The sequence below is a fragment of the Prionailurus bengalensis genome, chromosome E3, assembly GCF_016509475.1.
Source record: "Prionailurus bengalensis isolate Pbe53 chromosome E3, Fcat_Pben_1.1_paternal_pri, whole genome shotgun sequence".
In the NCBI taxonomy this organism is placed as follows: domain Eukaryota; kingdom Metazoa; phylum Chordata; class Mammalia; order Carnivora; family Felidae; genus Prionailurus; species Prionailurus bengalensis.
Window position 1 is genome coordinate 25,198,349 of NC_057357.1, and position 27,855 is coordinate 25,226,203.

The 27,855-nt window shown below is 43.2% G+C and overlaps 1 protein-coding gene across 6 annotated transcripts in view; it reads left to right on the forward strand.

The window, feature by feature from the left end:
* Positions 1 to 22,745, forward strand: part of DCUN1D3 (defective in cullin neddylation 1 domain containing 3) — a 39,472-nt gene extending 16,727 nt beyond the window's left edge. For 3 of the 6 annotated variants that reach the window (XM_043560362.1, XM_043560359.1, XM_043560363.1), the window contains 3 exons: positions 6,964 to 7,094; positions 15,162 to 15,697; positions 17,454 to 22,745. In XM_043560362.1, the coding sequence (XP_043416297.1) occupies positions 15,267 to 15,697; positions 17,454 to 17,937 (915 nt within the window). In that variant the 5' untranslated portion in view covers positions 6,964 to 7,094; positions 15,162 to 15,266 and the 3' untranslated portion in view covers positions 17,938 to 22,745. Of the gene's footprint in view, positions 1 to 2,887; positions 2,899 to 6,963; positions 7,095 to 15,161; positions 15,698 to 17,453 lie in introns of those variants that run through there. The other 3 variants (XM_043560361.1, XM_043560360.1, XM_043560364.1) reach the window with 2 other exon arrangements.
* Positions 22,746 to 27,855: the final 5,110 nt, after the last annotated feature.

Here is a 27,855-nt window from a genome sequence, read left to right on the forward strand (position 1 = left end):
CAAATTGTCTATTATAGGTGCGCCTGGATGGCTCAGTCGGTTGAGCGTCTGACTTCCGCTCAGGTCATGATCTCATGGTTCGTGGGTTTGAGCCCTGCGTCAGGCTCTGTGCTGACAGCATAGAGCCTGGAGCCTGCTTCGAATTCTGTGTCTCTCTCTCTCTGCTCCTCCTACCGCTCATGCTCTGTCTCTCTCTCTCTCTCTCTCCTTCAAAAATGAATAAAAAAAAAAATTAAAAAAAAAAACACCCAAATTGTCTACTATAATAAAATGTCAGCATAGGCAGTTCCTATAAAAATTCAGTCAGGAGAATTTACTGGAGGAGAAACCAACAAAATACTTTCCTTTCTGGATTAAAAAAAACTTTTGGCCTGCAAGAAACAAGTATCAAATTTGTTTATAAGATTGTTAGGTTGATTTCTCTTGCAGTGAGTAGTTGCTGTCAGCCAACTGATGAGCAGTGAGAAACGTGCTGTGCCTTTCTCAGGGCAGTGGTGGATGATGACTTTCATTTTGATAAGCCAGTTGGTGATACTGAGGAGTAGTGCCCTGGGTGAATAGGAGTTAATCCTGGCTGCCTGGCAGAAGTGGATTTGTTATATAATTTATGGCACCCAGAAGCCCTTTGGGGAGGTCTTTATTGTCTTATTATCAAGACAGTATCCATCTAGGCCTGAAGATTAATTCTTGTTGCTCCCATCTAGTTCCACCAGAGTGGTTCTCATAACTGAAAGGGTAGCAGTTTGCTGTGAAATGCCTGCACTTGGCTTTTGCTTTGACACAAAGGTATGTTAATCAAGAATGGCTATTAGAAATCCAGAAATGTTTCAGTTAGTGATTTATTAATAGTGTAGAGGACTTTTTTTCTTGTTAAACTGATTTAACTTTTGAAAAATGAGTCATATTCAGGGTTTCAAATATTTCCTCTTTGACTAGCCTCACAAAAGGTGTATGAATATTTCTGTCTTGTAAATTGCTGCTGCCGTTCATTTGTGTTTGTTTTGCCATTGCTGAAACAAATACAGGAGTGTCCGTTTGGTTTTCCATCATCTGACACAAGTGGACCTCTTTAACTCTTATTACCGGTGTCCACTGTTCAACAAACCGGTACTATCTTTTGTGACTCACTGAGAAGTCATGTGGTGGTGTGATCCCCGTCCTTAGCTACCAGCACTTAAACTTGTAATTTTCAATGTATTGTGTTAAAACAGATTTCTAATTCTGGCTATTTTTCTTTTCAATTTTAGACCTAAAATTGGAAGCTCTATTTTTATAAAACACTCTCCTAGAAAAGTCACTGGTGTTGCTACCCAAATATCATAACTGGGCCCGGGGGCGGAGAGAGCAAAAGCTAGCTGTTTCACATGGTTAAGCAGAATGTGTGGGCCTGCCTGCCAGCCAGCGGAGGTGGAATCTGCCCTTTGCTTTCTTGGCAAATGCATCTAGCTTTGAAGGCCCTTCGTTCTTGGCCTTTCTTTTCTTGCTGTCATCTAAAACATAGTCCGTTGTCCCCTGTGGTTCTAACGAGATGCAGGACTTTGATGGTCCGTATCTCTTACTATCTTTGATGAGGTATGCTCTTGAACCCTGAGAGTTAAAAGCCACTGTGTCATCAAGCGACTTTTAGTAAATACAACAGTGGAATAGCAGTATAAAATGGCTGTGTGTCCTTCATGTTCAGTATGCAGTATTCAAGAAAACTGCTGGGTTTTGCTCTTGCATCTCCAAACACCTTAAATGTGTGATGCCTTAGTTTACTGAGGTAGAGAAGATCTAGTTCAGACCAGCACCAGAAGGCTTTTTACTGGAGTTCACCTGATTGGCAAACCCTTGGAGCTTCCTAGAGTGCCACATGGCAGTGGCTTGAATGAACTCTTTGGACTTTCTCCCTTGCTAAAAGGAGAGGCCGGAGTGATATTGATATCCATCATTAATGTGAATTTTTTCCAAGGGACTGGGGTGCAGGTTAAAGAGAGGCTCGACAGGATGAACATGTTCTATTTCAACTTTAACTTTGGCTCTTTTTGGGTTTGAGGTGAAAATTAGCTTGTGGCATGTGGAGAGTGGTATATGCTGGCTGAGAAGCTGTGTTTTACATTATCTGGGAAATGATGAGGTAGGGAATAAGGGGACAGTTCCTACTCTCTCTTCTCTCTGAAGGTAGTGAAGTACTGGGAGGAGAGGAGTCCAGGAGAAGTTAGACCTTAGGAAGCAGTTCTGGAGAAGTGAAATTAAATTCTCCATACTTAGGGCTTATCCCCCTTTTAGTATTTGGTAACATCATAGAATTGGTATAAATGGCTACCAGTTGTTGAGTTCTAACTTGTGCTAGGGACAGTGCTAAGTATGTTGGACTCCTCATTTATTCAATCATGAGTTAATACACTTAATGTACATAGACTAGTGAGTGCCTTGTATAGAAGCGTTCAGTAGATCTCAGCGACTGTTATTCACTCAACAGATATTTATCAAACTGTTGCTTATGTGACACAACTTAGGTGCACAGGACAAACAGGTGAATAAGATAAAATCCCTGCTCCTGTGGCATTTGCCTTCTAGTAGTGGGAGCAGACAACAGGTAAGTTAACAAGAATTTCAGAGAGTGGAATGTGCTGAGAAGAAATAAAATAGTGTGTCAGATTGGATGGAGATGGAATTTGAGGTTGGTTGAACAGTAAAGGCATCTCAGCATTAGAACTGAGTCCCACCTGATGCGAAGGAGCCATTTATTCTTCACGGTGACCCTTTGATTTTCCTAGTTTTTAGGTGAGAAAACTGAGGCACGGGTGATTAAGTATGTGCTGGGCGCAGACAGAGCTGAACTGTACAGACTCAGTCATCTGTGTGCAGAGCATGTCCTGCCTTTCTCCGAAGGCATGAGACTGTACTGGGGCAGCTGTAGGAGCTACACTATCTGCAAGTGGGTTTTCTGGATGGACAGAACCAATGTGGTTGCAGTGTGGATAAAATCCTGATGCATTTTGGAAAAGTTCCATGTATTTTCATAGACCTCAGTCATTGGATGCAAGCTTTGCGTGTATTTGTATGTATCTACAGATTATTCTGGGTCCAAAGCTGTCCTATCAGATTTTCAAAGATACTGATGACCAAAAGAGCTTATGGTACTGCTGCTTTATTTTAGGATTTCCTCATAATCGGTTTTATGAAAATAGGGCCTAGCTGTTAGGGCAGAGTTTTGATAGCTTTGCAGTGACCATTTGGTGGCAGCAATTTTGGCAGGTCAATATGAGCGGGAAGTGGGCAAGAACTGGGCTGGAATCATCAGATGTGTCTTTTACCAAGTCTCTAATACTGTGATCCCAGCCATCAGGTATAGGGGTCTATTTTGATTTAATTATCTGCTTATCTTTACACGTGTTAATGAATACTTTGGCTTCATGCCATGTGAGTACGCATCTGTGAAATAAGTAACGGGGGGGGGGGGGGGGGGTTGGGGGAAGCCCAAACCTCGGGGCCTCAAGTTTCAGCCTGCAGGGAATGGATTTCCAATAAAGACACACAAAAATGAGCATTTACTGTCACAGTTTTTAAAACCTGAATTCTTTCTTGCTTTCTGTCTTGCTGTCTTTCAAGAGGGAGAGAGAATGGGTGCACGTGTGAATGAGCGGGGGAGGGGCAGAGAGAGGGAGAGAGATAATTTTTTTTTAATGTTTATTTACTATTGAGAGAGACAGAGCTGGAGTGGCAGAGGGGCAGAGAGAGAGGGGGACACAGAATCCGAAGCAGGCTCCAGGCCCTGAGCTGTTAGCACAGAGCCCGACATGGGGCTTGAACTCAAGAATTGTGAGATCATGACCTGAGCCGAAGTCAGATGCCAACTGACTGAGCCACCCAGGCACCCTGAATCTTTTTTTTTTTTTTTTAAGTTTATTTTATCCATTAAGAAAATCCCAAGCAGGCTCCATACTATCAGTGCAAAACCCCATGTGGGGCTCAAACTCACTAACTGTGAGATCAAGACCTGAGCTGAAATCAGGAGTTGGACGCTTAACTGAATGAGCCACCCAGGTGCCCCTGGAGAGAGAATCTTCAACAGGCTCCAGTCTAGCATGGAGCCCAACATGGGGCTCGATGTCAAAAAACCGGAATACTTTCTAAATAGGCTCTTCAGTGCTTGAAACCAAAGAGAAATGGTTTCAGCAATAGTAACTGAAACCAAGAGGGCAGTCAAATTCTGGTCAGATCTGGTCTTTCAGTTTCATAGGATGTGGTTTAGATGAGATACCTATTTCAGCTGGAAGATTGATCATGTTGTTACTATACAGAGGAAGACTTCCAGGAGCTCTTGCTTTACAGCTTTTCACGTGGTGTCTGAGTGCTGGGAGGAGGTTCCTCCTTGGGAACATGAAGATGACAGAAAGTATACACAACAGAATAAAGCAGCTGTTAAGTGCTCTGTGGCCTGTCTGCTTGAAGGAGGCCAAAGGTGATAAAAATTGCAGTTGGAAAGGTTCTTTTGCTCATTAGTAACATCAACTTTTAAATGGCATCCTAGTGGCCCACCCACTTGTAATAGAATTTTACAGTTTGCTTGAGTTTGGGATTATTGGTCCTGGTGTTCAGCTAATGGATTCCTTTGATGTATTGGGTTGAAATTGTGGCCTAGTAAATTGGTTCTGGATGATGAATCAGAGAGCCTAGGTATCAGACCTTCTTTCTTTGGAGTGACATAGCAGTGTGTTGGTAGGGACTCTTTCTGTTGTGACAGTAAACCTGATACCCGGTTTATGCAAAAGAATTTATTGGCTCACATAACTGGAGTTCAGGCTTTGATCTGACTTTAGGTAGTACAGTTGGATTCTGGGTACAGATAATGCCTTGAAAACTCATTTTATCCTTGTCTCTTGGCAGTGATTTTATTCTTGAGTCTTATATACATTTAAGTTGAGACCCATTTGATAAGAAGGGACCATTTAATCTCACAGTGACTCTTTGATAGGCATTATTATTTTCTCTGGTGGCCCTTTCAAGATGACTACAGCAGCTCCAACTTCCCATACTTGCAGTGCTAAGATTCACTGTCTGCTTAGGTCTCTTGCATAACCCTAACCCAGTCAGTTGAAGCCAAGGGCATGTGAGGCTCTGGTGGGCCTGAGTCACATAGTCAATTATGAACCCCACCCAACTCTTGGGTGAACTCTTAGCCCCTGAACTATGTGGCCAAGAGTTCAAGAGAAGGCTCTTACCTGGTGAAAACTAGGTAATCACCTGATGCAGAGCCTAGGTACTGAGGAAGCAGACAAGTGGGTGTCAATTTAGATAGAATTAAAAGGTGTCCTTACGAGTAATCTTTTTCTGTCCCCCACTCCGCATCATTTAACAACACTGTCTTGAAATCCTTGAAGCCAGAATCCTTGGATTTGTCAGCCTTTTTGATGTGATTTACAGTGAAGCAAGTGATCTTTCTTTACCTGTTTCCATTCTCCTTTGGTGGTTTGATATTTCCCCTTCAATATAATGTCTTAATGTGCTTTTGGTAAGGATTTTTCAAAAGAGGTTGAATTAGTTGACAAATATCACAAGATAATGTTGGGAGAAATACACTCCCAGTACATTGCCATTATACAAGTTGATATTCTTTGGAATTCAGATTGGAATTGTGTATGTGTGTGTGTGTGTGTTTGCAAATCCTTTGATCTGTTGGTTCCACTTACAGGAATTTATTCTCAGGAAATAATTATAAATGTGCTGAGTTTTAACTGCCTGTTCTGTTTATTATCACAGTATTATTTATAATAGTGAATATTGGAAGCAAGCTAAATGTCCAACAATGAGACATAAATCAGCCTATTATGGTACCTCCATTCAGGGGAAGACTTATCTGAATATTAAATATGTTTCAACAGAGAATCTCAATCTTTTTTTAAAAAAATTTTAATGTTTATTTATTTTTGAGAGAGAGAGAGAGACAGAGCACAAGTGGGGAGGGGCAGAGAGAGAGAGGGAAACACAGAAAATGAAGCAGGCTCCAGGCTCTGAATTGTCAGTACAGAGCCTGACATGGGACTCAAACCCGTGAACTGTGAGATCATGACCTGAGCCGAAGTCGGACGCTTATCTGACTGGGCCACCCAGGTGCCCCTCTCAACCTTTTTTTTTGCACACCCTCTGCAGTACAGCACCGAATTTTTGACAGAATGAATGGTAGGCTATAAATAGTCTCTGGGTTACATAACGTAACTAGTGTGTTAGTGGTGATACCAGTACTACCATTGAATTGCTGCTCTTTAAAAGCGTTGGATGAGAGCACAAGATTTATATGAAAAAATGTTCAACGGAAACGATTACAAAATAGAATGTACGGTATGACCCCACATTTGTTTGAAAGTCCATGTGCATAATATGGACATGCATGTATTTTACTTGTGCCATCCATATGTGCTCATATAAAAGACTGAAAAGACATACTCAGATATTAATTGCAAGTAGTGGGATACTAGGGGACTTCTTTTTTTTTTTTTTTTTATCTTCATGCTTCTATTTTCTAAACTTTACAGACTAACTATGTAATATTTGTGAATTTGGCAGCAGGAAAGAAAGCCTTAGTGGCCTCACTTCTCTGACCAGTTTACTGATGTGGTTGAAAACAGATATTCTTTTATTATACAGCTCTTCTCTCCTTCTGCTTCTTCCCGTCTGCTGTGCATTAGCAGTCAGCTTCCATCATGGGCCTCTAGGAAAAAACTGATAAATGTGGCCTTAATGGATTTGGATTTTTTTTTTTAAAGAATTAGCAGACATTTAAGAGATTGATTAGTTACCACATGATGAACCTGAGGCATTCTTAGAGGAAATGTGGCTGTAGAAACCACATCTATACATTTGTGGTACTTCTGGTGCCCCTTTAGACGTTTGGATGCAGTCATTTATCATCTTTATATTGGGTTGCTTCCTCATCCTTTGACTCATTTCAGTTTCCTTTCTTGCCTTTCTTTTACTTAGGGGCAAAAAACAAAGCTGATCTCTAGTTAACTAATTTTCAATTTGTGACTACTGAATTCCTCAGAAGGAGACTGAAAAGTGCACAGGTGATGTGGTAATTGGGTGTTTGAGGACTAATCAACCACAATCAGGTAAGCCTCTAGGGTGGCTGGTATCCATATGCTAACTGGAAGCCGGGAATTAGTGCCTAATCACTGGTTTACCTTCAGCAGGGCCTAATGAGGCTGCTGCGTCCTAAGAAAGAAAACAAGCAGCGTAGAGCCAGAGATGAAGAGTGCAAGCAGGCATGCCATTTTTATTACAGTGCCACAGAGCACAGATCCAAGACAGCCCTCAGGTCTTAAACCAGGAAGGAAATTGAAAAAGTTTGTACAGAAACAGAGTAGTCAACCTAGAAATCTGGTGCCCCTTAATGATGCCCACTTTGCACATAAGTGGGTAGTTTGTCCTGATCAATAGTGATAGCAAAAAGATTCCAAGTGTGGGTCAGTAAAATGATATGGCCCTTTTTTGGTTATTTTGAGTCATATGGGATTAAACATGTAGCTCATTACTGGAGCTCAGAGACCAAAAATGCTTCATTATTTGGTATTTGGAAACTTTATAGTACATGTGTGTGTTGGCTTGGTTGCATTTGGCAAGTGGTATTTGTTCTAGCCAGCCCATACTGGCCTCAGTCCTCTGGCCTTAGTTGGATATATATTCTTACTCTAGTATATTTGAAGTATGCAAGGTAAGGAACAGTAAGAACACTTTAAAAAGAAAAGAAAATTACTCTGTGGAAAGCTGGCTGGTCTTAGTCATGTGACCTAAGATTATTTTATAGAAATATAACCAGTTGGTTTATTTTTTTTTAAGTCCCCCCCCTCCCCAACGCCTTCTTTAAGCCCTTTTCATTTGCGCTTTTGAGATTTGTTGATGTAGAAAGTCATGTGTTCCTATCCAACCCTAACTGGAAGTGCTGTCTTAGCTTGCTGCTGTAGTACATTTTAGGACAAAAAGTCTTTTAAAAGCATGAAAATAGCAGCAGACGGGTCTCGTTTGCTTTGGCAGAGGGAACAGCTTTCCCTCCCAAGTAGCTCTGGGTAAGACCTAATCTCCAAAGGTGATCTTGTAAGGCCCAAGTTCCAAGTGACAGCAGGCGACTCTGCATTTAAAGTACTCCTTCACTCTTAACCTCCTTGTTATTTTTGCAAGTTTACTTTCTAGGAAGTAGTTTACAAATGGCCACCACCCATTTCCTATCTTTTTCTCAGGTCATTCAGCATCTGTAGCTGCCAGGTGGGATCAAGAGGCTCTTGTGGGCTTCCTTTGAGACTCCCAAGGGGGGGATGGTTTCTGCAAGTACAGCGCATTAGCCCCTGGCAGTTGGAGAAAAGCTGTCTGAGGAAATCATGTTCTCTGGCCCTTTGGTGTCTGGCATATATAGTAAGACATAAAAACATGCACCCAGCTGGCTCCACAGACTGATGAAAGTTGGAAAGGGGTTTCTCATTGTCACTGTATAGAAATACCAGCATTTGTCAGTGGTTTCTTGCTTCTGAATAGACACTAGATGGGAACAGAATGGAATGGTTAAATCAGACTGGTCCCTTCTCTCCAGGAAGTCTCAAAGTAGATTGCAAGTGCCTTGTTGACACTGATTTTTGGTGCCAGCATTTGCCTCCTGTGTTTTAGCTCCTCATTTCACAAGGTTGTTCCTTGGGTGACAGGCTCCCCATTAGCAGCCAACACAGCATTCCTCTGAGTGAGCCTTCCTGACCCAACCAGCTGCAGCAATGAGCCAGCTCGCTCTGGTCTGTTTTCCATATGCCAGGGCCTATTGCTGACCCTGAAGAGATCAAACTAAGATGACTACAGAGAGGCAGACCTGCAAAAATAGTATAATCTTTCACCCCTTATTCAGACTGGAGTAGCCCCCGCTTTCTCTCTCCTCCTTTACGACTTCTTGTCTTATTTTCTCTTGGGTCTGACAGGCTTGGGCAAGAGAGAACTGTTTACTAAGCAGTCTTGCAAATTTTGATCGTTAGCCTCTTTGCATGCCAAAAAGTGAAGGTGGTCCCAGAACATTAAACTTGGAAGGACTAGTCTAAACTCCTCATTTTAATGTTGGGATCACACAGACTCAGCGAGGTTAAGTGACTTGTTCAATGTCCCACACTGCTTAGAGATACCAGACCAGAACCAAGGCTTCCTGGGAGTTTACTCTGTATCTCTGGTACACTGAGGTGTTGCTAATGTACCCATCTCCATGGGAGAAAGGTGTATCTTTGGGACACGTCATAGCAGAGAATAGTAGGCCAGTGATGAAGAATGGAGAGTGTAGAAATCAGACTGCCTGGATTTGAATCCCTTTTCCTTTGTAGACTGGCTCTGGGACTGGAGGCCAAATCCCTTAAACTCTTGAGTTCTCTTCTCTGTAAAAAGAATTGTAGTAACTTCCTCATATGGTTTGTAGTGGGTTAAATGTGACAGTTAATGTGAATCCCCTCAGTACATATGTGTAATTTAAAAGATACCACTATTACTAAATGTTTTAAATCTCCTTTCCACATGGACCAACCAGATTGACCCTTTGACTCTTGACTCTTTCCATGTGGTGTTTCCAGTCATTTAAAGACCAAACAAGACCCGCTTCTCTGAAACTTTCCCACAGGGTGAACTTTGGAGTCTGACAGGCTGGTTTTATTTCCTAGTTCCCCTGCTTAGTAGTTAAGAAACCTCGGTTTGCTCATCTGTAAAAACTCTGACAAGCTCTAGGTGTCTGTGAGGTCAAAGGCGGATGATACATAGGAAGCGTGCAGCCCTGTGCACATCACACACATCACTTCCCCTTAGTCAGCCCTCCACCTTTCTTTCCGTAACACTAATTCACACACCTCTCTCCTTTTCCTGTCTCCAGTCACCCTGTGTCCTTGTGTGGTTTAGCCCGTCATGGTCATTATCTTCCATAACAGGTAGATAGTAAACCTGAGAAGACCCAGGGACTTACCTGACCCAGGGACTTACCTGATCTCGCTTCACGAAACTGCCTACAGGATAAATCAGCTCCTGATCCCTCTTTGGAGCCAGAGCATCCACAGGGACCACAGCCTCTGGGATCGCCCCTGGCCAGCAGTGCCGGCTCCAGGCATGGGGCCAGGCAGGCAGCCAAGCCCATCCCCATGAACAGCAGCCAGGGCTGGTACTGTGAGGGGGGGAGGGGAGACTAGGGCTGATGTGCAGAGAGGGAGGGTGACAGAATCATTTGGAGCTGAGATTGAAGGAGAAAAGCTGGAGGCTGATTGTGGTCCAGCATAAACTGAGCTGAGAGATAACTGGCATCAATCTTTCAGGTAAACCCCCAAATTATAATTGTGCTAGAAGTAGGTTTCCAGGGGTGTGTGTGTATGTGTGTTTGTTTTTTCTTCATTTTTCTTCCTGCCTTTGCTTTCTCCGTGCCCCTCCTCGTCCCTGGCTCTGTTCAACTCATTAATGCCTCTTAGCTAAAGCAGGAGAGCAGAATCCCTGCAAGAACAGGTTGCTGCTGTGGGTACCTGGGGAGTCCTGCTTACCTGAGCTGCCCCCACCCCCATAAGAGCTGCACTGGCCACTGAAAAGAGCACTGTTCTAGGAGCAGGGAGGCTTGATTCTGTCACTGTCTTTGCAATAACAGCAGCAGTTACGATAAAGGTTAACATGTACTGAATACTTTGTGTGGGCAGAACATCTATGGATTATCTCATTTACTCTAACTTGGGGTACAGCTGCCCCATTTTAAAGTTATTGCTGACAGTCACAGTTGGTGCCATCACTGTAATTCACATCCAGGTTTGTCTGCTCCAAGAGCTCATCCTCTTCGTTACTCTGCTCCTGTTTTTCCCTTCCTGGAATAGCTCCTTGACCTTAGTATGCCTCCATTTCTTTTCCTATGAAATGGGGATAACCATTTCACAGAGCTACATTTATAGCTATTATAATATCCTACTAAATACACAGTGGTGCTTTGTTGCTGATCAAATTTGCCTCTGAGGGTGCCCAGATTGTGCTGAGGCTGCCTACTTCAGAGGTGGCTGGGATGACCAGCTGGAAAGGCAGTTCCATCAAATTAGTATAAATAAATAGTAAGCCAGAAATCCTGTCTTTTTTAAACCTACAGATCTGGGACTAAGTAGAAAGGGGAAGAAATCTGGAACTGGCTGGAAGCTTGCCCCAGGTTAGGGTCGGGGGTAACCATTGGATTCGTGGTGTCCGTAGAGCACAGCAGATACCTAGCTTGATTTTATTCAGCATCAATCACAAGGCAGTCTTATCCTGTGGAGAACTCAACCCTCCAGGTGTTTCTGGGCAGTGGTACATTTGAGCAGGGTCAGTGCTGTGGTTTAAGAGATTTTTTTTTTTTAAGTTTATTTATTTATTTTGAGAGAGCAAGAGAACACGAGTGGGAGAGGGCCAGAGAAGGGAGAGAGAGAATCCCAAGTAGGCTCGTCACTGTCAGCACAGAGCCCACTGCAGGTCTCATACTCCTGAACTGTGAGATCATGACCTGAGTCGAAATCAGGAGTTGCTGTTTAACCTAACCAACTGAGCCACACATGTGCCTCTCAAGAGACTATTCTTGAGCAAGACCCAAACATGTGACTCAAGGCAGGGGTAGGCGTCCTGGCTGGATCTGGAAAAGCTGAAGCCTGGCACCCATTGTTCTGATGGGACAAGCTGCGGTTTTCATCAGGTAACCAGATATTACTTTGCTGTTAATAATAATGACTGATAGCTGTCCTATCATTTCTTTCTGGGGAGTGGGGCACTGTGTGGCAGGTACTCTTTATCTGTATTACCTGACTGAATCCTTAACAACAGCTCTGTGAGGCAGATACTATTCTGCCGGTTGAGGAAATAAAAGGTTTCAGTCAGGATCAGCAATAATAACTGGCAGAGTTGGCCTTTGATTTCAAACCTGGAGCTTTGAACCATGTCGATGGACTGAAACATCACTGCTTTAGGGCATCTCTGGTGAGGCTGAGCCCAAGGAATCTTGACTGCCTGGATCACAGTGGCAGGGCTCACTGGGAGAGGGCAGTGGGCAGGACACCCTTCTTGAGCACTGGGCAGGGACAGTTTGTCATTCTCTTTCCAGTGGCTGATGGTAGAACTTACTCTTCTGAGATCAGTGTGGTGACTTCGGAGCTCAGGACCCATCCGTTGGTGGGCTTTCCCTGGGTGCTCTCACGTAGGTGGACTCAGCCGCCCAGCCTAGTGGTAAAGGCTAGGTTTCTCGAGCCAGACATACTAGGTCCTCTTTATGTGATGTTGAATGATCTACCTTGTGCCTCAGTGTCCCCATCTTTCAGTGGGGTTGTGGTGAGCATATACGAGTTTTAATGTCCATAAAGTGCTTAGTGTAGTGCCAGGCATGCTATCAAGGGTTCAATAAATGACAGCTGCTATTATTAGCTATTAGCCAACAGCTAGCAAGTCCAGGGAGACTTATGACTTTAAAACATCTGAAGTGCTGCCAGCCTGGGACATAGGGCTTGTGAGACTCAGCCTCGAGAAAGCTCTGAGAGCATAAGTGTTTTCCCAAGGAAAGAGGTAGATACAAAAGAAGGGGGACCATTGAATAATCGGGGCTGGACTTCCCATCAGATCTGAAAACATTGTGCTCTGGCTTGAGGTCATCAGTTGCCTCTACACTCCTGTGGAATGGGGGCATCTCACAGAAGGGGACCAGAATGGAAGAAAGAGATCTGACCTTCTGGCACTTGCTGATGGATCATCTGTTTACATTGATTTTCCCCTCCTTATCTGCTGGGCATGTTAAAAGCCTTCAGGTTCTGCTGTGTCAGGTCATCAAAGATGCTCTTATGTGGAGGGCCGTTTGGGTAAATGGGATTAGGGCCTCTTTGGGAGGCCCATCTGTTCTGTCCTTACCTGAAGGCCTAGGCGCCAGGATTTGGAGGAAGCTGGTACAAGGAAGCATCTGTCCCGTGGGGGTGGGGATGAGGGTGAGAGGCCTGGGGTAGGTGGGTCAGACAGAGGCCAGGAAATCCTCTTACTCTGCCAGGTACCCGGGCCTCCCTCTGCAGCAGGAGCTGAGCAGCAAACCCTGGTGAGTCAGCATGCCTGGGAATTAGAGCTGCCAGTCTGTGAGCATGTGGGGTTTGTATGAGTTTGGGCCTTTTGTTTCTTTTAGCACTGTAGTCTTTAGAAACACCAATCTGGAAACCAGACCCTCCACATGGTATAGTCCTGCTTGTTTTGAGATAATTCGGCTCCAACAGTTGCTTTCCTTGCATGCTGGTCTTCCAAGAATTAACCCCTTGCCTTTTAAAATTTTAAATAGCTTGTTCTTATGGCTTATTTGCTGTACTATTAAGGCACAGAAAGACTTAAGGAAACTTAATTGGATCTTTCCCCACACCAAAACCCTTCAGCCTTTCAGTGTTTTTTTTGAAGCCTAAGTGGAACTGCAAGTCTTTTGAGGGCACGTATGGGCATGTCTTTCTGTCAATTTATTCTCTTTGAGGGTGGAGAATAGGACACACCCTGATACAGTTGAGTCTCCGATAACTAGAAGAGTGATCCTGGTGGTCATTTTAAACTTGTACATCCAGAATTTACCTGTAGAATTCCTTATGAAGATAGCCCCAAATGTATCTAGGCACTATTTGGAGGAGAGGAAAGTTCTTTAGGTAAAGTTTAAGCTCCAACCTTCCATGAAAAGCACCCTTCTGCCCCACTGCCTGTCTCCTAAGAGCTTTGAATTTGGATCATAAAGGTCCATGAACGCTTCCTAGAGCGGAGCAGGCATGGGACTGACATGGATTTTGGTCCACTTTACCTGCTCTACTTCTGGCTCCTGGTCTGAAGTTCTGTTAACATTGTAACTTTGGTGGCCGCAATTACTATGGCAGGTGGTAGTATTTTAGATACTAAGTTGTGGCTGGATCTTCTTGTGGACTAGTTAAGACACAGTTTGCAGAGAAATCACCTCACCCCTGGCCAGGAAATTTCTAACAATGTTTTAAAGACACACAAAACACACTTTTAAATAACGTAAGTAATAAACCACCATGAGGAGTTTGTATCAGCGCACACTCTTGTTTTTTAGCTAGCAATTATCCTACTATTTAGAGATTATATTGAGGTAAATCAGCACTTCTTTTTTTTTTTTATTTTTTTTTTTTTAAAATTTTTTTTTTTCAACGTTTATTTATTTTTGGGACAGAGAGAGACAGAGCATGAATGGGGGAGGGGCAGAGAGAGAGAGGGAGACACAGAATCGGAAACAGGCTCCAGGCTCTGAGCCATCAGCCCAGAGCCTGACGCGGGGCTCGAACTCCCGGACCGAGAGATCGTGACCTGGCTGAAGTCGGACACTTAACCGACTGCGCCACCCAGGCGCCCCAATCAGCACTTCTTTTTAAGATGGAGACCTCCTCTTGGAGGACGGAGCTTGCAGGTCTTCTAGGACCTTCCATTTTAGTGTGGACTTGGCTTGCACTCTACATACAGCCTTGAGGAGGACCTGAGTGGGGAGAGAGAGAAACTGGAAGACCAGGAACCTTGGCATGGAGTACAGGCTTGATGTTTGGCTCCTGTGGGTGGGCAGAGGAAGGGTGGAGAAAGGGCATTTCACTTACTGCATGAGAGAGTCCCAGAGAGGAATTTGAAGAGATCAGAGACAGATTTTACTTAGCTATTTGGCTAGGACACTGTAGTCTTGACTCCACAAATCCTTTACCTCATTTTCAGGCCATTATGAAACTCTTAAATGTGGCTACCCTTTCTCCCTACCCATCCTACTTAAAAAGAAAATCTGAGGATTTTGACATTAGAAACTAGGAGATGAACTTTTTATTTGCACCTTCTGGCTGAATCCAGGACCAAACAACTTTCTTATGTGATGGCAAGTTGGCAAGACAGATTTCCTCTGGAATATTTCTGGCAAAACTGCAGTCTTCCCTGATGTGTTCTGCACATGAATCAACCTCTTTGTAACCTATGTTACCTTAAGAATTTTAGGAATTTTCCTTATTGATTCTCCATATGTGCCCAGCCCTGCATTTCCAGTGTGAAGGTACAGAGCTTATGGGGAGGTGGTGATGAACTCTGGGTCTCTCATGGTTGGCTCAATGAAAGAGAATGGGGCCCCGGGGCGCAGTCCCTGTACTCCTGTCTCCTTATCCAGTGGTAACTGTTCTCTGATTTTCTTCTAGGTTGGCTAGCTCCTCTGGCTGATGGCATGTTGAGGCACATGGGCCAGTGGCAGCGAGGGCATCTGATCCAGAGGGGGCCACTCTAGAGGCCAGGCCACCAGCACCATGGGCCAGTGCGTCACCAAGTGCAAGAATCCCTCATCAACCCTGGGCAGCAAGAATGGAGACCGTGACCCCAGCAGCAAGTCACACAGCAGGCGGGGTGCAGGCCATCGCGAGGAACAGCCACCAGCCTGTGGCAAGCCAGGTGGGGATATCCTTGTCAATGGGACCAAGAAGGCAGAGGCTGTCACCGAACCCTGCCAGCTGCCAACGTCCTCTGGAGATGCTGGGAGGGAGCCCAAGTCCAATGCCGAGGAGTCTTCCCTGCAGAGGTTGGAAGAACTGTTCAGGCGTTACAAGGACGAGCGGGAGGATGCAATTTTGGAGGAAGGCATGGAGCGCTTTTGCAATGACTTATGTGTTGACCCCACGGAATTTCGAGTGCTGCTCTTGGCTTGGAAGTTCCAGGCTGCTACCATGTGCAAATTCACCAGGTTAGTCACAAATACTTAATGTCACCAGGTGAGCAGAGGAGGGAGAATGTACTACTGGGCAGTAGTGCCCAGTTGGGGTAGAACTGGGTTGGCTTCTTAGGGTTTTGGGTAAGTCTGTCTTTTTCTGACCGATTTCTCTAAAGCAATTCAGCTTTGCCTAAAGTTAAGCGAGGAATAACCCACGTGGAGCTCTGCTGCCCAGCCCCACTGTTGCCCCAGACGTTTATCTCTTCTTTCACTCCTTCACTTGTCATTTCCCTCACTTCCTCACTCACTCGATACTTACCATGCACCTCTCCTGTGCCAGGCGCTGTGAGTGCCAGTTTGGGGAGCACCTTTGGTGTCTGCCTCTGTCACTGCGTGAAGCCAGTTGCCCCTTCTAGCTTTGCATACATGCCCCTTAGCCAGCATGCGCACCAAAAAGGACAGCGGGCCCCCGTGACCAAGCAGTAGTTGTGCACATCTCCATGGTCATACGTCCCTGTAGAGGTTGTTTGTGGGGACGGAGGGGCAGGGTCACCTCAAGGTGTGGTTTCCAGAGCACTGGGTTATAAACAAGAAGTGACTTTGAGACCCCCCCCACCTCCACCCCCCATTTTCCAGCCCCTGCGTAGATTACCCGACAGACTTTAGATGCCTTATATCTTTAGCTGATACAGCAATCTCTGAGAAGATGATCAGTGAGAAACCTTGTTGGAACCTAAAAATGCTACATAGATATTAAAAATACATATTCAGTTTTCGTGGTTTTTTTTTTTTTTAATGTTTATTTTTGAGAGAGAGAGTGTGCATGAGCAGGGGAGGGGCACGCGCGCGCGTGCGCGCGCGCGCACACACACACACACACACACACACACACACACAGAATCCAAAGCAGACACCAGGCTCTGAGCTGTCAGCACAGAGCCCGACATGGGACTCCAACCCATGAACCATGAGATCATGACCTGAGCCGAAGTTGGACACTTAACCGACTGAGCCACCCAGGCACCCCCACAGTTTTTTGTTTTTTTTGTTTTTTTTTTACATTTATTTTATTTTTGATAGAAAGAGACAGTACAAGCTGGGGAGGGGCAGAGATAGAAGGAGACACAGAATCCAAAGCAGGCTTCAGCCTCCGAGCTGTCAGAACAGAGCCCAACATGGGGCTCGAACTCACAAACCGCAAGATTGTGACCTGAGCTGAAGTCGGACGCTTAACCAACTGAGCCACCCAGGCGCCCCAGTTTTCATTTTTTAATAACAGAACTTTGGCCTCTGGTGGCAGAGTTACCTAGGTTTATCCAGAATCTTTGACTCCAAAAATCTCCCTTGGGAGTCACCAAAAATATTCCGAAAACAAACAACCCATGGAGAATCAAAAGGAAAGCAGGAAGACTTCCTGTCTGGGAGGGGAGTCTGCAGCTTAATTACTACTGCCAAATGGGAAATTGAGCAGGAGCCTTGAGTTTCATCTTTGGAAAGATGAGTAAGTGAATGAATGAGCCACTATTAGCTGTCTACCATGTGCTAGGCACTGTTAGATGCAGTTGACACGTATTAACTTGTTTAGTCCTCACCAAACCCCTAGAAGTTAGGTGGTAATCTCACCATTTGACAGATGAAGAAATAGGACTAATTTAATTAGTGGAGGAGCTGGAATTCAAATCCAGGCCATCCAGACTCAAAGCCATGCTCTTAATTACTATGCTATATTGCCTCTCAGCAGATGATAGTGTTTACAATTATTAATTGTGCCTCTTCCTTCCTGTTGCAGGAAGGAGTTTTTTGATGGCTGCAAAGCAATAAGTGCAGACAGCATTGATGGGATCTGTGCACGGTTCCCTAGCCTCTTAACAGAAGCCAAACAAGAGGATAAATTCAAGGATCTCTACCGGTTTACATTTCAGTTTGGCCTGGACTCTGAAGAAGGGCAGCGGTCACTGCACCGGGAAATAGCCATTGCCCTGTGGAAACTAGTCTTTACCCAGAACAATCCTCCAGTATTGGACCAATGGCTAAACTTCCTAACGGAGAACCCCTCGGGGATCAAGGGCATCTCCCGGGACACTTGGAACATGTTCCTTAACTTCACTCAGGTGATTGGCCCAGACCTCAGCAACTACAGTGAAGATGAGGCCTGGCCAAGTCTCTTCGATACCTTTGTGGAGTGGGAAATGGAGCGAAGGAAAAGAGAAGGGGAAGGGAGAGGTGCACTCAGCTCAGGGCCCGAGGGCTTGTGTCCCGAGGAGCAGACTTAGTGGCTCTATCCCAGGAGCAGCAGCAGCAGCCGCAGCAAGGATCTGCCTGCTGCTCTGTAGCCAACTGAGGGATTGGACCTTTCTGGAAATTACTGAAGATCCAGATATTTTCTACTTTACACCTTTCTCTGCCTTGTATCTGAAAGGGCTCTAAAATGCTGTATCATGTTTTAGGCACTTTCTTCACTTTTTGGTTATTTTGGTTATTTCTTTTTTTGGGGGGGTTCCCCCAAAATATTTGAACCTGGCTACATGTTGTGTATCTTTTTTTTGAAGCCTTCAGATAGAATAAGCCTGCCATTTCTTGCACAAATTAGATTTTTTTTTTTTTTTTTTTGTGGGGGAGGGTATAGAGCAGGGAGGGGGGAATGGGATGGTTAGGTTGAATTAACATTACAAGATGATACAGTGCCAGATCTCAGTTTTGCATATTCTGTTTTTCAGGGCAGGTCTGTACTGTGTGTAGTGCTGTTTACATGGTTGGATTTAGGTTATAATAATTATTTTAAAAGATTTACACAGAATTGAATAGCAGTGTTAACTGTTAACCATATTGCATTAATTCCCAGGCGATTTAAAGCTCTTGGAGAGCCAAGGCCAGCCAAGAGCATTTGTAGTCTGGTGACAACCCCCTTTTAAGCTAATTTATCCGAACCCCTTTTCTTCACTTCTTGCTCATTCCTTCTTTGACCTATTTCATTTCATGTTGCATTTATCCATCAACATGCTGCACCTGTCAGTCAAGTGAGCAGTTTTTTTTATACCACATTGTACTGAGAACCACTTAAGCATTGAATGCAGAGAAAGCAGTGCTACCTCAGTTTTGCTGGAAGTAGACTTTGATAGTTTTCTTTTTTTTTTTTTTTTTTTGATGAATTTTCTGTATTTTCATGTTGTAGGTGAAAATACCTTTTTTTTTTTTTTTTTTTTTTTCATTTGCCTTGGAGCCAAAGTTTCTGTTCCTGGTGGTCGGAAAACTGTGCCTGCCGGCCAACTGACTTGAAGGAAAACTGTGGTATGGAGCTCTGCTTGAATTTTTTTTTTTTTTTTTTTAAATTTTTGATTATCATCAGCTTACTTGTCTGGCAAGTGCAGAAGCCTGGGACTGGCCTGAACTCTGCCAAACAAATATAGAAGTGTATTTAATAGTTAAACTTGTGCCCTTTCCCTTCTTGCTGCACCCATGTTGTCACTTAATCCCCAGGAGTTATTTATTACCTTCTTTGTTAATGTCAAGCTCATTTGGGGTAATGTGATAACTGTTTAGGTTTACATGACCCTCCTCTCTTTTTCCCTACCCCCAAATATGTATATATACATATATAAGATATGTATATATTTTACCTATATAAAATATATATATACACATATATGTATCTATATTCCTTTATTTCTTTGCCTGCTAAAACTGGCCATAAAAGAGGGAGCTGCCTTCAATATATAAAGCATAAGAAGAGTGCCAGGGAATGTCATAAATGGAGGCTTTTGAATCTGAATTTGGACCATTTTCACTAAAGAGAAGATGAATTTTCTCAGCCCTTTCCTCATACGAGGGAGGGCCAGTTCCCCAGACTCCTTTACGTGCTCGCTCCATAAGGTCTGCTTTGGCCATACTGCCACACGGGAGCTGACTCTGGTCCTACCCAGTTTCAGTAGAGGGTCCTCTTGTTATTTTTCCATTTAAAAAAACGGCCTCAAAAAACTGTACTGGAAGGGTGGGTGGCAGGAACTTGTATAGTTCAGCTTCCAACACTTTGGAATAGATTGAAAAGGGAATCTTTTGAATAAAAACTTTTAAAATATTTATACTCTTGAGATAATGAGAGTTTGTCTATTAAACATTTGGAGTTTTCTTCCCTAACTACTCCCATCTGCCTCCCAGGTATGTTTCTCAGCCTGGGCAGAATTTGCTTATTTTGAGTTCCTTTATTAGTAGCCTATGGCTCCAGACTCCCATCTTTCCAAAGAGGATTATTTAAAGAGTTTCTGCGGTCGATGTTTTCTAAGATTGACAATGACCTAGGAAATGTACTTGGGGGGTTGATTTTTTTTTTTTTTAAAGCCCCTAAACCTTACAGTTGCTTCTTCTAGAGGACTAGAAGGGAAACTTTCAAATCAGCCACAGCAAGTTAGCAGTACTGCTGGAAAGCTGAAGAGGGTCTCAGGCCAGATGTCTGGCTTTTGTTCTAGCCTAAGACACAAGTTCCTTGAATAAAGAGAGTTTTTAGGGGCCCATTGGGTTTTGTGGGCTCAACTGTAGTCAGGGTGCCCAGACTGAGGTCTTAAAGGGGGAATGCCTTTTTATCCAGCCAGTCTGCGACCTCTAGTTTTTCCTGATTCTGGACTGGGTCAAGGTTGAAAAGGGAGAAAGGCAGGCTGCTTCTCCTAGTCCGGTAAGGCTCTCTTCTTAGATGACAAGGGTATATGGAGAGAAGTGCACAAAAGAGGGAGGCACTGAGGATCCTGAGGACTCTGGAGAAACTGGATTCCTTTCCCAGCCTACAAGGTAGCATTCCATGCATGAGGTGTACTAGACTGGCTGGATTTTGTAAATTAACTATTCAGCCTCCCCACCCCCCAGAAAAGGGCCAGTAAAGAAATTATTTTTGGTTATATTTTTAATGATGTATTTGTTACAGAAATGCAAATGAGAAACCAGAAAAGGGAGCCGTTAGGGAAGGACTTAAAGGGTCCTTCCAGGTTTGACTTCATGATGCAAGGAATTCAAGCTTCCACAGTAGCTCTGCGCCAATGTTTGACTACAGGAAAAGCAGTTTTGCAAAGGGATCGAAGATGGGTGTGTATGTAGGATTTGTAGTCATTTCTGGGAAGTGAAAGGTCTCTGGTCCTTTTAACCTAGAAACAGGTTTTCTGTTTAATGGGTGAGCAGTAATTGTGTGGAAGAGGCCAAATGCGTGCCCCTCAGGTAAGCCAGTGCACTCTTCACTTTAACAATGTAACACCAGGGTGGTGTGAAGAGGGGCAGGATATGGATGCAATTTTGAAAATAGGCAAATATTTGAGGGGAACTACAATACATTGAATACGTATTGGGAAATTCTTGGTTTTCAGCAAATGGCTGAGTTTGTGGTTAGTGATTAGAAAGCTGTATGAGATGAAGTGTTGCTTCATTGAAATGCTCTTCCCCCATCCCTGCCATATTTGAATGTATCATTAACCCCACCTATTGTAATGACTTTGCTGTGCTTCAGCTGGTTGCCTCAACAGTATTTCCTCATCTGTGCCAGATGTGCTCACATCTGTGAGATGTGAGATAGGTCCCAGACACCATGTCTACCCTTCCGATAAGAAGTATTAGAGCTGGGTAAAGATCCCAATTTCAACCAAGCCCACAGGCCCAAAGAAATCCAACTGAAAATGTACAGGGCAGTGTTTTTGACATTAAAACTTTCCTAAGGAAGGCACAAACTAGCCTTCTTAGGAAGAAGGGATTAAGCCACAAAGTATTTAATCAGTCTTTGAAACAGTCTTGATTTCCCAGAGGCTGATGCCAAATTCAGCCCTCATTGCTGGAGCCTGTAGGATGTGGGACTCCATAGTTCGTGTGATGGCCTCAAATACTCTACACTATGCCAAATTGCATTAAACAATAGTGGGAAATTACTGGGATAAGGACTTGGGTCTAAAAGTTGAAGAACCAAAATATCCATATTTAGGACTTTGGTTTGCCCCATTTAAAGTTAAGTCTTGAGTGTAGTGAAGCCCAGAAGTAGACCCAATTATGCAATTATAAGGGCTGGAGAGAAGATGCTGCTAGGTTTGTTTTGTTTTAGCTGCCTGCTTTCGCCTTTTTCTTGTGTCTCTAATGTTTGATTAGTGATGACCTGAACATCTTGGCAACTGACAAAGGTCTTCAGTGGTGGGCTCTAGCAGTATCTTGTTTAGAAAGGACTATTAAAAGTTAATACAGTATGTTGAGACTCACTTGAGGACATTCACATTGATCCTCAACTTACTCCATAATCTGTTTTTTGAATCTTATAGGGTGGTTCCCCTTTCAGAATTTATTCCTATAAGCTGTAATTATAGCATATATCCAGTTTAATCTGGACTGGGGGCTGTGTTTTAGTGAGGATCTGCAGGTGTTTTTTCTTACTGAAAGACAGACTTGAGCACTGGTTGCAGACGCCAAGATGATTTATATAGCTTTGAGTAACCGTCAGGTACTGCGGCATCACATCCTCCCTATTCCTCTTGGAAACTAAGCCTGCTTTCATAGATACCTTTTTCCACCATGCACCTTCCCTTCTTTCAATATAATCTTGGATAATGCCAAAGGAAGCCATTCAACAGAAGCACACCTCCCCCCCCACCCACCACCCCTGCCATTTATTCTGGGGGAAGTGTCTTCCCTCTGACTCTGGTCCCCAGCCCCGAATCTGTAATAAACTCCTCTTACCTGTTGCACTAATGAATATAATTCTAGGTTTCAAAGGGGGAATTTGAAGCAATAGGCAAATGGGGCTTGGATGAATTGGTCCTACAGATACCCTGCCTTAACCCACTGAGGTGATGAGTCCACTACTCATGTGACCCTCCACCTTTGTGGATTCCTCTTGGTTTGTGACCAGTCTGTCTGTTTCTTGAGGTTGTACAAACTTGTTGACAAAGGTCAATACTTTTGTTTGTATTCTCTGCACTGTTGCACTCTCCAAATGGCCCCTTGAATATTTTTAACTTGTTACACACGTTTTGGTCTTTGTCTACATTTTTCTTTTGATGTTTTTGTTTTTTTATTTGAAAGGTTACCTGCTGTTGGATTTAATAAATTTGTTTACCTGACTGTTGACAATTGTGAGAGAGAAAAAAACAAAACAAAACCAGTGACTTAATTCTGGGGCAAGATTTACCCACCAGGAGCCTCTTCCAACGTGATATTGGATAGCAGTTTCTATGCTTTGGAAAATAATCCAGATGGTACAGGATCCTCAGACTTCAAACATGGATGTTGACTTCCCACTCACAAACTTAAAGGCCTTTGGGTCATAATACTTGTAGGCAAAAGGCAAATGAGTCCTCAGAGGGCCACTACTTAAATAGTCTTACCAGAACAACTGATTTGGATTCCCATGAGGAACAAAAAGTGAATGTGAGCACTGTGCTAATGGATGGCTCCTACATCAGGTTGGCAGTGATTAAGGCAAAGGAGACCAGCTGAAACTGTCAAGTGCCACTGCTGTGTGACCTTTGGCAAGTTAGTGAAATTCTGAGTTTCCTTATACTCATCTGTAAACTCAAGAGACTATTTCCATCAGAGTGTTAGGATTTAAAAGAGTCTTTATAAAAAGCACCTAAATCACGTAAGTTTAAGGTTTCCAAAAGGATGTCAGGTGAGTAATGGCAAGGAATCCAGAGAAGAGGAGATGGGGGGGTTGGCATGATCACACATAACCTTTGACAAGTCACTACCCCTCCTGGGGGCTTAACGTCCCTCTGTGCCAAATTGGGGGGTGGGGGGATGGGAGTGCTTAGACTAACATGATCCCTGATGGCTCTCTTTGGCTCATACATCCTAGAAGTCTGATTATGGTAGACCAGTTATGACCCTTAGCTTCCTTTCATTGTATTTTCTGTCTTGTTATTGTTTGTATTCAGGAAAGCTATTGGCCAGCCATCTTACTCACTTCTTTGATGGAGGCCCTAATGACCTTCCTAAAGACTTCCAGCCTCATGTTGGTATCTCCTAAAAATAAGTAAGTACAGTGGTGGGACTAGATGTGCTTTTGTTTTTCCTTTCAGTTGGAAAGGATTTGGGAGTCATGGCTACATCCTCTAGCTAGGGACAGGGTTATAGGGTTTCCTCAATGAACTGGAATTTTTTTTCTTCTCTTACCCTTATTACCAAGGTTAGCATCAGATGGAGGCTGGAAGGAAACCTAGGGGAGGAGTGGTGACTTTTTTCCCCTCACTTAAAGTGCATCTCCAAAACATGTACTTATTCCCCAATTGGCTCTTGGGCTTGTGTCTGCTGTGCTTTGGCCTTTCTGAGGTATTGAGCCCAGCCAGGGCCTTAACAAACAGAGGTTTGGAGAATTACACAGTGAAAGATACTGATTTGGGTGCTTATATAGAGCCTGGAGCTATTCAAAGTGTTGTTATGGTGCTATACAGCTGTATAGATAATATAGGGCTAAAATCCAATTTATTTTTTGATGAGGGGCAAGCAACTTCTTCACACTAGAGATGAGCTTAACTCTGCATATAGAATGGACAGTTCGTAGCAAGAGAGATACAACAGAAGGTAGTGCTAAGGGTCCAGAGACGTACAGAAGAGTCACCCTAGCACTGGCCTCTTCTCTCTTCTCAAATCCAGTTGCCAAAAGCACATGGCTGGGTTGCCTCTAGAAGTCCTCTCTTAGCTCTGGGTTTTGATCTAGGCTCAAAAGGGTTAGTCTGCCTGGAAAGGAAAGGTAAGGGAGCCAGCCCAACTTCTCCCATTTCCTTTCCTTTGCTATGACTTCTCAGGAGGCCCTGTCTTTTGAAAGCCATAAGGCTCTTATCTGGGCTTAATATTCTTCCTATGTAATGTTCCAACCTTGATTCTCTTGCCTTAGGGGTGCTGAAAAAGTCCTAGTGAAATATGGCAGCAGTGCAGTCAACAACAAAGCATCTGACTGTAGTGTTGTATAATCCATGCTGATGGGGACTCTCCATGGCCCTGTGTTTATCTGGGGTGGTGCTGCTGAAATTGCTAGTATGTTAAAATATAGAGCTACAAAATGGTAAGGCACCTTTTGTAAGAAAAGACAGAAGAAAACAGTGACACAGGCTCTTGCATACATGGCCTTACATAGTAAAGGACACATCCTCCGTGATTGGGTAAGTAGAGATAGATAAATGGGTAAAATCTAAATATTTGGGGAAAAGTTGTCACATGCCAAAATAAATTACAGGAAGAATAAAAGTGTAAAAATTAAATTATTTAAAAATATATATATACACACACACTTGTCAGTGGCTATTAATCTCTGAATCAAGAAGACTTTCTAAATACAAGAGCAAATAGAACAAATCATAAAAGACTTCTAAAACTATCTTTAAAAAGTAGAAACATTTTTACAATAATGAACCAATGGGACACTGTACTTAATCCATAGGGAGACCTTAAAGAAAAACAACTGGCCAAAAAACTTCTGAAAAAAATAGATGTGAATCTACAGTATATTCAAATAAATAGAAATTAAAGCTGTACTGAAAAGTTTTTTTTTTTTAATTTTTATTTTAATCTATCAAACTGGCAAGATTTGAAACAAATCCATGTTAGTAAACACAAGGTAAAAGCTTATATGGAATTAAAAAAAAAAAAAACCTTAAGTGTCAGTACTCTTTAACCCAATAATTTCACTTCTAGGAATGTTTCCTCAAGAAATATTATCTGTCAAAGATGTTGTGCAAGGATATAATTGGTAGCATTAGTTGGGAACAACTTCAGTGTCAACAATAGGGGGCAGTTTTAGAAATTATGGCACATATCAACATGTTGGAATATTATGCAGCTGTTAAAATCTCTGCTTTTAAATAATGGAAAAAGTATGATAGACTAAAATAGGGGCAGTTGTTGACTCTAAGTGGTGGGAACAGATGTGACTAACTTTTCTGGATTTTCCAAGTTGCCGTTAATTGGTCCTCTTTATAATAGGGAAGAGGTTTTTTACAAAAAGGGGGACAAAAGGAAATTGCACATGGCTAAGTGTCCTGAATAATTCTATGGGTGAGGAGGTTAGAAATTTGGGAGTAATATGTTCAAAGCCTAAACCAAGAGTTCTGTAAAAACTCTTGGGACTTGCTTTTTTCCCCCACAAACGAGAAGCTGCTTCTCTAGCAGCTGCCTTGGCAGCTCTGCATTGGCTGCCTAGAAGGGTGTGGGAGGAAAAATGCACAAATGCACTTATGAATGGAATGTGTGTTTTGCAAGAGGCCAAGTTGGCAGCTTTGGCTTCCAAAAGGTGGGAGCATCAGCTGAAAGAACAGAGTGTGCAGACTTGAGGCCTCAGAGACCTTATGGTCTAGGCCCAACTCTGCCGAGTTCTGGAGTTGGGGGCCCACTGGGAAACCTCCCATCCAGGAGAAGGAAATGATCTTGGCTATTCCTAGGAGCAAAGGCAGTGCTCTTGGCACATGGAGCCTCATCTGTTCTGTGATCCCACACTTGGAAAATGTTTCTCAGTAACATGTCATTTATTGAAGACTTAATGTGGGTTTTCCCTAATTCAATCCTCATAACAACCTTATTATGTTAGGTACTAATGTCCCCATTTTAAAGGTGAGGTAACTGAGGCTCAGAGAGGGAAAGTTATATATAGCCCACTATTCTGTCATTTTCCACAAGCTGGATCTTTGAATTTTCACAATAATCCTTAAAAAGATATGGCCTCATTTTATAAGCTGTGGAACTCTACTCAGATGAGATTAAGTGGCTTGCCCAGAAGCAGAGGTCTGTCCATATCCAAAGGCAGACACTTAATTTGTCTCAGGACTGGAGTCTCAAAAAGTAAACAGCAGTTAAGCTCCTATGGCTTTGGAGCTCAGCTGGAGGTGGAGAAAGAATCCACAAGCATTGTTAACTTCAAGATGGTCTCAGGGCCTCACAGTACACCTGGAGAGTTTTCCTCTTTACAAGGGAGCTTTAAGTGTTGTGTCTCCATCCTAAATCAAAGCTCTTAAGTTCTGGCTCCTGGTTCCCAACTTTTACAGAGGGCCAGCTCTTAACAGAAGTTAAAGGATTAAACACTGCCTTATATGCCCAACCTTGAGAGGTAATTTAAGTATTGTTGTTGTGAAAGTAATATATGGTGATTTAAAACCAAACACAAAAAAGCAATTGGTAAAACCTAATCTTCCAATCTCACTAGTAAGAGAAAAACACTGTTCACATTTGGCATACAGTCTTCCAGGTTTTGTTCCAAACTTAGGCATGTCTTGGTGTACCTTTTTCTACAAACTACACACACTATTCAGTAACCCTCTATATTTCCTACAACATATATTGGGAATACATAATCACATCTTCACAAAAATCCCATAAGGTAGGTATGTACCATTACTGTCCCAAACACAGAAATGTTATTCAAGTTCATACAATATGTAGGAAAGCTAGGATTCAGAGTCAGTCTGTATCCAGAGGTCCACTTCCACTTAATAGCTACCAAGAATTCCACTGTGCTCACTCTGTGATATCTGCTCCGTACGTGTTTATGTGAAACTATCCTATTATGATAGGATATTCCTACAGAAGTGGAATTGCTGGGTCCCCATCTATGAAACAATTTATAAGGGTTTTGGTGTGATACATACTGTATACTGGATTAGTTCATCTTTTCTAGAGGGCAGCTAAGTATCTCTGTTTTGGAGTTGTGTGTGCCTGTACGCATGTCCTTTCCAACACAGAATGTTAATATTTTAGGAGGTGATAAAAAAGAAGAGCAGTAGCTTTTACTGAAATTGAAGCTTCCAGTTCTAAGGGGAAGATCTGGTGTGATGGGGCCACCTATTGGTGAAGGGTGACACTGCAGTCTCACTGAAGGGAAGGAAGCATTCCTAAAAATGGAATTGGAAGGGTGCTTCCAGTGTTGGTAAAAAGCTTAGTCTTCCTCTCTTGTGTTGGGGGGGGGGAGGGTCTGCCAGATTTTCAGTTCAGTCTCTTTTCTCTTCAGTTTTTTAACAGCTGTCAATGAGAAAAGTGTGCCTTAGAGAAATTTGCTTCATAGATAGTATAACTTTGACAACCTGCATTAAGGGCTGAATTTTCTCCATACTGAAGTCCCTTTTCCTGGTTTCCTTACCTACATATTACCATTTAATACGAGTGCTACCTAGGATGAGCATGTACTACAATTTCCACTGACAAAGAAAAGTACAAACTGGTTTCCTTCCCTCACCCCATCTTAAGATCAGGAA